General features: G+C 51.1%; 3 protein-coding genes across 3 annotated transcripts in view; 1 reads left to right on the forward strand and 2 right to left on the reverse strand.

The window, feature by feature from the left end:
- Positions 1-390: 390 nt before the first annotated feature.
- On the reverse strand, positions 391-5,747 carry CNTD1 (cyclin N-terminal domain containing 1). Its single transcript, XM_024224361.2, has 7 exons — positions 5,526-5,747; positions 5,119-5,194; positions 3,962-4,136; positions 2,873-3,035; positions 2,028-2,172; positions 1,183-1,279; positions 391-546 (listed from the first exon to the last, which is right to left on the reverse strand). Exons 1-7 carry the CDS (start codon positions 5,695-5,697, stop codon positions 391-393), a joined length of 984 nt encoding a protein of 327 aa, XP_024080129.2. The 5' UTR covers positions 5,698-5,747.
- Positions 5,748-6,913: 1,166 nt separating this feature from the next.
- On the forward strand, positions 6,914-7,856 carry LOC113407075 (cytochrome c oxidase assembly factor 3 homolog, mitochondrial). The gene is made up of 2 exons (XM_026654778.1): positions 6,914-7,154; positions 7,431-7,856. Exons 1-2 carry the CDS (start codon positions 6,947-6,949, stop codon positions 7,517-7,519), a joined length of 297 nt encoding a protein of 98 aa, XP_026510563.1. The 5' UTR covers positions 6,914-6,946; the 3' UTR covers positions 7,520-7,856.
- Positions 7,857-9,730: 1,874 nt separating this feature from the next.
- The window catches only part of WNK4 (WNK lysine deficient protein kinase 4), a 22,826-nt gene continuing 20,955 nt past the window's right edge, over positions 9,731-11,601 (reverse strand). Inside the window, exons 19-20 of the mRNA XM_029912221.1 lie at positions 10,842-10,939; positions 9,731-9,754 (exon numbers count right to left, since the gene is read on the reverse strand). Coding sequence (XP_029768081.1) covers positions 9,731-9,754; positions 10,842-10,939 — 122 coding nt within the window. The remainder of the gene's footprint in view (positions 9,755-10,841; positions 10,940-11,601) is intronic.

Below are 11,601 nucleotides of genomic sequence, written 5' to 3' on the forward strand. Positions count from 1 at the left end.
AGATTGTAAACTGTTCAAGACAGTCACTGCTTCTGCACAACAGCAACTGTGTGAGGAAAGCCTGGCCCGGCGTGTAGCACTTGTACACAGTAAAACGGTTTGTAGACTTATTGCTGCCGTTTCTATAACCATTTTTCCGAAAGCAAAACACTTCACAATGGCAGCGTTTTACTCCGATGTCACTACTTCAGTATAGGGGATAGTTTGCAAAGGCCAATTTTAACAGTTTTAAATGCCATATTTGACAGCTACTACATAGCAATTAAACAAAAGTCCATCCTACGTGAGTTACAAGTCAAAACCACCTGCATCTATTACAAAAGGTTAGTGGCTGGAGCATGGCTTTGAGGACACCGATACATGGGAAAGGTTGCAGTGGAAAAGCCAAGTTTATTTTGTAAGAGATACAACATAGTTCTCTGAAGATCTAGTTCCTTTGTTCTTCCTTGGATTAGTGGTGCCAACACTGTGCTTCAGTATTGCATATGAAAATTCTAAAATGCTTTGTGTGGTAATACCAGTGATGCAGTTTAAATGCTCCACAACCTTAAAAAAAAATCTTCCTTATTTTGGGCAACAGAGCAGTAGTTCTAGATCTTAAATCTTTGAGTATTTGTAAAGGAAAACAAAAACATGATTATAGTCCACCCTATGGCTCCAGTACTGTGCTATCTAGCTGCTATGGGAATACAGATACATTAAAAAAAACACTAGCCCTCTGCAATTAGCCAGTTGAGGATCCTGTTAGTGGAATCTTTCTCCCTTACAGGGGAGGAATTTTTTTTTTTTTTTTTAAAGCAACTAACTGCTTCTGCTGTGAGAGGACAATTTTAAATAGGACCTCTCTTTTATATTATAAAACACAGGCTGGCTGTTGGGGGGAGATTGGTGCCTTGTGGGGTTACTCTTCCCCGCCAATGGAAGCCTTTGGATACAGCATGTTCTAGGAGTAAGAAAGCTGCAGGCTTCTCAGAATAGGTTTGCAAAGTAATGAGACACTCATGTTAAATTCCCAACCTCCCCTTGCCCTGCAGTACTAATATATTAAAGGACTCCACCTTTAATATACTCCCAGTGCAACACACCTGTCTCCCTGTACTCCGTAAACAGTAAAAGATGCAAAAAAAAATTTAGTTCATGTAAGCCTAAGAACTGCACTGTGTGTTTCTTGTCTAGCAGTACCTGATTCCAGTATTCAGGATTTAGTATGAAACCGCTTGTGCTGATGACGCCAACTGCCAAGAGCATGAAATCTTCCTTTACTGGCAAAAATTTTGCTCTGTATAATTAAAACAGTAGTAATATCTAGTTTTAAATTAAGCTGTTCTGTATTTCAATAGCTAAGTGTTGTAGTATTGATAGTGTGTATTTGGAGGTAAACAATTTTAGTGGCATTTTAATGTACAAAACACATGTACAAATTAACACTTTTAAAAGCCACTTCGGGCTGATACTAATACCTTCAACTTAAAGTCCAATCTCCCACTACTTAGTTTGGCTACATTTTCTTAAAGATAAGAGAGATCCTCTCAGTCTGCCTATTCTACAGCAAAGTTGCTGAAGCATTTTGACTTATCACTATTCTGCAGATGGAGAAAGATGCAGTGCACCCAGGATGACAAACATTCTCTGTCAGAGCTGGGATCAAAACTTGGCAAATTAAGTTAGTCTTACTTAGAACCGATTAGTCCCAAATACTACTTACTATGGACACTTTGTATACTACTTGACATTTCATAGAATTAGCAACTTAAATCCAGAAACCTCAGTCCCAGATTCTTAGTTCACAAAGAATGGTCTGTTGAGTTGTATTGCAAATAACTGTGACTTGTATTTTCTCAGTACACTAAGCACTTTTTCTAATCTGTATCTGCTGTATCATAATATGTCAAATAGACAACTATGAAACTGCAACAGATGGATGGTAAAGGCACAAGAATATGTGACCCTCACAAGCTTTTTCCCTTCCCTCTGAGCATAAAATCAATACTAGTTCAAATGTGTCCCGGGACATAGGTGGTACTTACATCTGGAGTTCACTCGGTGTTGAATTCTCAATAGAAATCTTCAGTAAAGTATCATAGATGATGTTCCGCATGAGATAAGTTAAATCCAGTAGGTGTATGCACATCTTATGCAACTGTTTCACAGGAAGTAAGCAGCCATTATGTCCTAAAGTGGAGATTATACATGGTCAGCTATATATTTTCTGATCCATAAAACTAGATTATGAAAAATATTAGCCATTATGACCAAGGCAGTTTTGTGTATTGAGTTTTTTATGGCTAAGATTTTCAGTAGTGACCACTTTAAGGTGAGGTACCCAAAACTTGAGACTCCATAAAAGGGTCTGACTTTGCTCAGCAATTTCTATCAATCAGGCCCCTTTAAAGGATCTCAAGTAGGACACCCAAAAATATCACAATTCACGTTGGAAAAATTGTGGCCTTATATAACTGCTTTTAATAAAAATATTAGTCTTATAACAACATCTTGCCAAACAGCCAAAAGACCAGTTACCCAGATGCATTTCTTCTTGGACGCTAACTGCTAGGCTCCTCGCTCTGTGATGTGTAAAGCTTCTTGCTTGTGTCAGTCAATGGTGGAAGGCTCTTGTGCAGATTTCTATCATTTGACAGGTAAAATGAGGCCCAGGACTCACCCTAGGAAACACCCCAGAGTAGGGAGAACACTTTGAAGCTTTGGGCTTTCCATTAATAATAACCCCACGGGTGAGTTTCTCTCTGTCACTTCATGCTTGATTGTACCTCTACAACAAACCATTAATCTGAGATTGTTTGTTTGAGTCTAGTGGTAACTGCATTTAGTCTTTTTTAATTTCTACACAGCTTCTTATTATTAATACTCTTACCTAACACCTCCAGAAGCAACTCAACATAGGCAAAAGGAGTTGGCACATTGATCTGGAAGCGTAGAGCCTTCAGAATGGCAAGTTCTGACTCCACCAAGTTCTGTTTTGTGTATGAATAGTCTAAGGACTGCAGAAATTTCAGAACTGTGTTATTGTTTATTATCTGGAAAAAACAGTGATGGGTTATTTTTAAAACTGCTGCTGTGAGTAAGAGGTGTTCTCTCAAGATCCCAGAAGTTCACCTGCATGATGATATACTGTTAATAGTTTCTTTTTGAGCTGAGAACTAATAGAATTTTTGTTTAACTTGCCTTCTAAGCTAAAAATGGAAAATGCAAGCTGAAATTATTACCCTTTGCCAGGTAGTAGCACATATTGGGGTTTTACAGGGCTGTGCCCCATTGGAGCAGAAAGCAGGGATGCTGAGTTTGGGTATTTGATCAGTATAACTTTTTTTATTTACACAATATACACATATCTTGGAACAGAAGTGGTCACACATGGCAGAAAGGCAAAGCCCTCCCCCTGCAATATCAGCCCTAACACTATTGCCCACTTCCCAGGAAGTATATTTGTCCCAAGGGTCAACTCCAATTAGAGAGATTAAGGCAGAGAGAAAACTCTCTTGCTTTCAATATTTTCCTCAAAAATAAAATACATCACAATACTAACAACAACACAGCATTTCTTCAAACTGAATAGGGCATCACACACTAAGAAAATTGACTTGTAAAACTATGTAACGGCATCATCTGGCGACTCCCTCCAAAACAATCCTGGGTTTTGATATTGTGGTATGCTTAACAACCAAATGGTACAGGTCATGGTTACTCTAAATAATAAAATTATGTTAACGTCTTTCATTGTGAAGGTGCAGTGTACGATTTCCAGAGGCATAACAGATACTGTGCCTGAGTGCAAGAGGGTCTAGATCTCCCATGCCCAAATTATCCTGGATTACATAGTCACTGCTGTCCTTTGAAACAGTAACTCCTTTGGTGCGGAGTTGAGATAAAACCAAAATCTAAGTAAGAAAGAATATACTGTAGTACTACAAATCTGGTGTAAGAAAGTGGTTAGTTTGCTCACATTGTAGTGAAAAGAAAGTTTGCTTGCAAGCTGAATGCAAGAGACAAGCCGCAGCACAAATGTGTCACACATCTGTGCTTTCAAAGTGCCCCAGATGTTGCCCTCTCCTTGTTCATTGTTTGTCCTTGGCTTTTTGTTAGCGTTATAGCTCTCTTCTACATGCTTAATCATAAACCTGCAAGAAAAAAAAAGCTAACTATGTTAGGAATCATTAGGAAAAGGATAGATAATAAGACAGTAAATATAATGGCACTATATAAATCCATGGTATACCCACACCTTGAATATTGCATGCAGTTCTGGTCACCTCATCTCAAAGAAGCTATATTAGAATTGGAAATGGAACAGAAAAGGGCAACAAAAAGAATTAGTGGTATAGAATAGCTTCCATACAAGGAGAGATTAAAAAGACTGCGTCTGTTCAGCTTAGAAAAGAGAAGAGTACAGATACAACAGAGGTCTATAAAAATCATGAATGTTGTGGAGAAAGTGAATAGGGAAGTGCTATTTACCCCTTCACATAACACAAGAACCAGGGTCACCTGATTAAACCTGTTGCCTATTAATTTAAAACAAACAAAAGGAAGTACTTCTTCACATAATGCACAGTCAACCTGTGGAACTCGTTGCCAGAGAATGCTGTGAAGGCCAAAACTATAACTGGGTTCAAAAAAGGATCTGTAAGTTCATAGAGGATAGGTCCATCATTTGCCAAGATCGTCAGGGACACAACCCCATGCTCTGGGTGTCCCTAAACCTCCAACTGCCAGAAGCTGGGACTGGATGACAGGGGATGGATCACTCAAAATTGCCCTGTTCTGTTCATTCCCTCTGAACCATCTGGCACTGGCCACTGTCAGAGACAGGGTATTGGGCTAGATGGACCACTGGGCTTGCCCAGCATACATTCTTATGTAAAAGATCGGATCTCCAAAAAGATGCCTTTTGCTAACAAAAAGAAAAGTACCTTCTAACTTGTATTCAGAATACTTTACTCTCAATATACATACCAATTATACTTGTAATTAAATGACAGGAAAGACAAAGCTGCAGCTATAAAGATACTCCATATCTTCTGCCTGAGCAGTGCAGAATACATACAATATAACTGTACTACAGATATAAGAATTGCATGTTGTCTTTGCTTGGGAAGTTACCTTTCAAATATTTCAACTGCTTGATATCGTGCAGATTGGTCCAGGAACCATTTTTCACACAGAAGAAATACAAATTCTGCAAAAAAGTGCAATTAATCATAACTGGAACTGATGGATAAGATGGACACACTTTATCAAAAAATAAAAGTAACTAAGCGAGACGATAAGGAATCAGACATGAAAACGGAGTCACCCTTTGTAGAGAGGCCACTAATGGGAGTTTATTCAGAGGATAAACAACGAGGAGTCCTTGTGGCACCTTAGGGACTAACAAATTTATTTGGGCATAAGCTTTGTTAGTCTCTATGGTGCCACAAGGTGCACACAAATGCACACATCAGGCATTCATGGCATATGGACACAGACACACAAACATACACAGGCTGACAAAGATCTGCATCTCTCACCCACTATCTGGGTCTCTTTGAAGCATCCTGCTTGATCCGACAGCTCATTCAGATATTGTTCATTTTCTGTAGCTAAACAAATTAAAGTATCTTCAATGATCTCGGGAGCAACAACTCCAAAGACTGGCTCCGGGGTGCGAAACCTGGACACTGCCTGTGCCTCTGAGCTCATCTCAGCACTTCTGACCAGTTCTCAAACAATAAAATAATAACAGTGTTATTTGTATAGCGCTGCAGCTGTACCCACTACAGTAATTATCAGAGAGGGCACCAGGTAGTGCACGGAACAAGTACAATCCGAAACTTTGCTATGGAAAAATGACACCTCCGTACTCTGGATGTGCTCCCTGCGTGGGTTCGGAATCATGCTGGCGTTAGTAACAGGTAACACGGACGCTTGTACAAGTGTTCACTTGTGTCAGTGCTGCAGGGGCCATCGCAGGCACAGGCGGGAGAACGGGATTTCAGTCGGCCCTGGTGCTCCCTCGACAGTTGTTAGCTACATTCCAGCCCCAGGGCAGGGCCACCAGCTGCCCTCCGGTACCACGCGTGACCCACACCCCACGGGGCTTTATGGAACACGCGACCACCGTTTGGGGCGTCGCTGATGAGCGGACGATAAAACGAACTCGCTGGTTACCCCGCTAGCGCCCGCCAAGGGGGCGTGGGTCCGTAGCGGAGGCAGGGTTGCCTGTCCCCCATGAGGAAGCTGGCGGCTCACTGCTGGCTACCCGTGCCACCCCCCCCCCCCCCCGTCAGCGTGGGGGCCACACGCGGGCGCTGCTGCAGCCGGGGCGTTCCCCCAGAGCAGAGTCAAGGGGCGAGTTGGGGAACCTGCTGTCCCGAGTCTGAGCCTGGGCAGGGCCTGGGGGGGTTGGAAGGGAGGTTTCAGGGGGTCCCAGCCCGGGGGGGGTCGAGGCCCCCCCCAGACCGATGGTGGGAGCTGGAGGCCTCGGTTGCTCTGGGATATTTTTTCCCTCCTCATCACCTCATCTCACATGCCGTCTCTCAGCCAATCACACGACGCCATAGCCCGTTGCCATCTGGTCACGTGGCATTCTCCCACTCGCTCGAGACGCCTCAGTTAGGCACTTCTTCCCGCCTAAAAGCTCTCCGGATCACGTGAAGTCACTGACCACCAATCGCAAGAGACGCTCGATGGACGCTCAGTGTCACGTGGCCCGCGTAACCAATCGGGCGGGAGCACCTGGTCCCCTAGCGGTGATTGGCCAGAATCAGAACTTCCACCGCTCTCGCGGATGGGTACTTTGCCCTCATCGAACATGGCGTCACGCGCGTCACGTAGGCGGAGTCACGCCGACGCTGCTGGGGTCGCGCGTTTGCCCGAAGCGGATATGACGGCAGCCTCCGCGCGCCGGCCCGTCAGTCACGCGGGCGGTGGGCGCGGCTCCGCGGGGAAGATGGCGGCGCCGCGGGAGCCGGGCCGGGGCTCGGGGGCCGCGTTCGCGAAGCGGATTGACCCGGCGCGGGAGCCGGAGCTGAGCGCGGAGCAGCGGCGCGTCACGCAGCGCGCGGAGGAGGCGCTGCGCCAGCGGGCCCTGCAGCGGCGGCTCCGGGGCCGCAACCTGCTGACGGGGCTGGGCATCGGCGCGGTGGTGCTGGGCATCTGTATCCGGCCGGGCCGCGGGGCGGGGGGGGGGGGCCCCCCGGCGCCCGGGGGGGGGGGAGGGGGGGGGGGGGGGGGAAGACCGTGTCCCCAACTCCCCCCGGAGGAGGAGGGGTGGGACGAGCGTGCCCCCCTGGAGGAGGAGTGGGGGGTGGGAGGAGAGGCCCCCCTGAGGAGGGGGGGCTGGAGGGATTCTTGGGGGGAGCAGGGAAGGGCCACTGGGGGGGGGGGGTCTCTGATTTCCCCCCCCCATGTTTTCCTGAGCCGCCCCGTCCCAGATGGTTACACCTTCTACAGGATCTCCCAGGAGCGATTCCTGGACGAGCTGGAGCAGGAGGTCGAGGCTGCTAAGACCCCAGTGAACTGAGCCCCTGAGCAGGCTGGGGCTGCTCCCCACTTGGGATGGATCCAGCTGGAACTGAGGCCTGTGCCAGGGACCCTCAGCAGCCCGACTCCTCTTGGGTTGCATCTGCCTTTGACATGCCAGGCACTCCCTGTGGGGGGCTGAGTCCCCCTCGATGGAAGGGGCGGGGGTCCCCTCTCCCCAGTGGGGACCAGGCGCCTGTTAACTCCAGTTAAACCTTCTGGCTGCAGTTGCAGACTGTGGTGCAACAGCACCAGGTTTGTTTCCTGACATGCTCATCTGCTCTTCACCCCCTGCAGCAGGTGGGCCAGGGCCTCAATAAACCTGTCTAAATGATTCACCAGAGTGGGTGTGTGAAATGCCAGCCCTGGGCCTCCCAAGTGGGGCCTGCTGGGGGGCGGAAGGATAAGTTGGGGTAAGTGCAACATCCCTGTAATATCTTCTTGTTGGTGAAAATACACATGGGGGAAGCTTAAATGCTGTCTGCCAGGTCTGTCCTAGCAGCCCCTGGGGTGGTTTGTAGCTATTTAAGAGCAAATGGGGAAAGGTGGTAGAATAGTGTCTAGGACCAAGTTTGTTGGCTGCAGACGTGGTGCCAGTGTTTCTTGGGCTGAACACGGCTGCCTTGGGGCTGCATCATGAATTCTTTGTTTCCTGGTGCTGAGAGGAAGCCAGGGGCGGTACCTGGCCTGGGGGTGCCACCCAGCGTGTTTACCACCTGCAGGAAGAGGAGGATGCAGCAGGGAGTGATTCTGCCCCAGGCTGTGATGAGCCCAGTTATCCACTGACCTCAGCACATGCCCTGGTGTGGGGGGGAAAAGTAGAGCCCTGGGAGAGGCTGATACATGGAAATGTGCCTCCTTGGCCTCAGGGGAGAGAGATTTGAGTCCTGCAGGTACAGGACTTGCTCAGCCTTTCTAAGCTAGTACATGGCTGCAGAGCTCCCTGGCGTGAGTTGTGCTTCACCTCTGGCTGAGCAATGCTCTCTCCCTTCAATCTACAGCATCGAATGGCTAATCTGCATTGCACCACAGTAGCCAGCACCCAGCCCTGGGGGGGGGAAGCACTGGATTGCCCAAGCCATGGTCCCTGGGCTGCCCTCATTTCCACGGGTCAGGGTGTTTGAGGCATTGACCTTACTGGGCCTTTGGGGGGTGGGCACTAGACCTGGACGTCAGTGACTCATTTTTTAAAAGGTGATGCAACTTTGAGGATATGAATAAAACCAACTTTGTGGTGAGCTGCTTGCGTGACCTTTGGCTAATGATGCCTGTGCGCCTGCTCAGATACTCCAGGGAGAGGAAAAACCCTGCAAGTGATGTGGGGAAGGTGCCTGTATACTGCCTCCACGACCCACTGAATTAGATACAAAGGTGACGTGCTGCACAAACCGCCCCCCCCCCTCACTCCCAGGAAGGACTCCCCCAGAAAGGGTGGCTCTTAATGCCCCTGGCCCAGCCTGCATGGGAAACCCTCCTTCCTTTGCCCCTGCAAAGGGCAGAGCTCCAGCACCTGCAGTTATCTTTGCCTTTGTCATATTCCAATAAATGCCTCTAGAAATTGTGCTTCCAAGTAGATTATTAAGGCAGCTGGTGGCAGGCGGCCAGCTCAGTGCCTCAGGGACTGTTCCATGAAGCACACATTTACCTAAGAGGCTAAAGAGTGTTGGGTGCGGGGGAATGAGATTTTCCAGCTCATTGGATTAAGTCCTGAATTCACAGGAGGAGAGGGGAGAGCAGGTGTATTACCTAGTGGCCACCTTCCCACACCCACCCTGCCATGGACACAGCAGGGTTTCTCCTCAAACCGTTTACAAGTAAAGCCTCCCACCCGCATCTGTCCTACAGGAAGAATCAATTTGGTTACAAGATGCTCCAGCTGCTGTAATCACACCCCACCGGCACTGTGCAGTCAGCCATCCCCATTTGATCTGTTTTATTCACAACCACTGTACAGAGTCTCTAAAAAGCCTTTTACGACAAGGTCAGTCTGTCCTATGGCGAGGCAGGGCAAGGGCAGCGCTTCTCGCTGACGCTATGGGGCCAGAGCAGAAGCCGAGCTCCAAGGCCCAGTAAGTACAAGCCTGCTGCCTGTTGCCCAGGAGAATGGCTTGGCACGAGGGTGTAAAAGCACTTGGCCCGATGCTGCTGGTTTATGGTTCTGGGGCAAAGAGGCACTGAGAACTCAGCCCCTGCGCAAGGGGCAGCACCCCCCTCACTGCAATGGGGCTGGCGGCTCCTGGCGAGGAGTAAAGCACAGAGGTGAGTTGCCATAAAGGGGAGGGACAGGGTCTGCACGTGCATTTCCTATAACCCACGCCCTGCCTTCAGCAAACATGACCCCAGGGGCCTAGCTCAGGGTGTCGGGGTGAAGTGCTCTCCACCCAGGGCATGAGTCCAGGCAGAGGCAAGATCAGCCACACCCCAGGCAGCCTGGGCCTGCGTCCCTGGCACTCGCCCTGTGGGTGAGGGTGGCCCTGGTGCTTTCTGGGAGTGTCTGAAGAGTGGGGAGGTGGGGTCAGTGAAGGGCTGGGACCCAGCTAAGCAGGAAGCGTTTCTCAGCTGACACTAGGGGGTGCTCTGAAGCAAGGCTCCCCATGGTGGTAGGGCGTTACCCTGCCCCACTCAGGCTCCTGTCCAGCTGCAGCAGGTGCTGGGGAGCAGGTGAACCAGGCTGGGCGGGACCCTAGTGCTGCCACCATCAGACTTCACAGGGGCCCGTGGGGGGCAATGCAGATCCTCCCCGGGGCTGTCGGACAAAGCCAGGAGTCTCTGGCGGCCACGCTCCAGGCGGTGGCACCCGCAGCAGACACCATGGGGCCGGCTCCACAGGGACAAAGCTGGGAGGGGCACACAAGGGCAGGAGTTGCCAGTGCTGTCTCCACACCCGGAAGAGCCTGTGGGGCAGGGTGCTGCCTGGTCAGCTCACAGCAGGGCCTCTCACCACCCCTCCAGGGCAGCTGGCGCATGGCTGAGGTAGTCCATGAAAATCGGTGCTGGCAGGCCGGTTACTGCGGAGAGAGAGAGAAGGGGGCTAAGCTGGCGCTGGTCCCAGCAGGGGGCACTCACCCTGAGGGGCCTATGGGCAGGAACCAGCCGTGCGCACACTCGGGGGCTCAGAGCCACGTGCCCAGCCCCCCAGGGGAACCCGGCCCCTGTCACTGTGGGGTGTGCAGTGCCTCCGTAGCACGCTCCAACACAACTCCTCCTGTGCCAGAGGGAGCGTGGCCCATGAGGAGGTGACACCCCTGGGGTTCGGAGGGATGGGACGCTACAGCCCAGGAGGCCCCCCAGCAGCCCCCCCCCCCCCCCGCATCTGCCCTCACCGTTCGGCTGAGGTCTCCGGCGAACGTCACCCCTCTGCTCGGCCGCTGCTCCTGCGAGCCGGTACTGCTGCCACTCAGCGAGTTCCTGCGCATGATCCCTGCTGGGAGCCAGACGGGGTGAGTGGCCAGGGGGCCACCGGGCTGGGGGCCCTGAGCCGCCCCCCAGGTGCCTGCTGCACAGCCTGGCATGTGGGGACATCTCCCCTGCCATGGAACACGCAGGTTAATGCCACCTCCCCCAGGGCAGAGACCTGAGGATCCTCCGTGCAGCCCAGGGTGTGGCCACCAGAGAGCTCCCCACAGCACATGCCCCTGGGCACTGAAGCCACATGGGGGTCCCAGACAGAGAGAACGAGGACAGCGGGGGGGGGGCGGGATCAAGTGCCAGCAGGGAGCAGCCGAGGATGGCGGGGACGGGGGTCAGGTGCGAGGGGAGGGGGGCCTGGGGGGTCAGGTGCCAGCAGGGAGCAGCCAAGGGCGGCGGCGGCGGGGGGTCAGGTGCCAGCGGGCCAGGTACCTGCGGGATGCGAGAGGATGGGGGAGGGGCTGGGGGGTCAGGTGCCAGCGGGGAGCAGCTGAGGACAGCGGGGGGGGGGGGGGGTGTCAGGTGCCAGCAGGGAGCAGCCGAGGATGTCTGGGGAGGTCAGGTGCCAGCGCGGAGGAGCGGGCCAGGTACCTGCGGGCCACGAGAGGATAGTGGGGGGGTGTCTGGGGGGTTAGGTGCCTGCAGGAAGCAGCCAAGGACAGTGTGTGGGGGGGG

This window comes from Terrapene carolina, unplaced genomic scaffold, assembly GCF_002925995.2.
Source record: "Terrapene carolina triunguis isolate 2854851 unplaced genomic scaffold, T_m_triunguis-2.0 Scaffold193, whole genome shotgun sequence".
Classification (NCBI taxonomy): domain Eukaryota; kingdom Metazoa; phylum Chordata; order Testudines; family Emydidae; genus Terrapene; species Terrapene triunguis.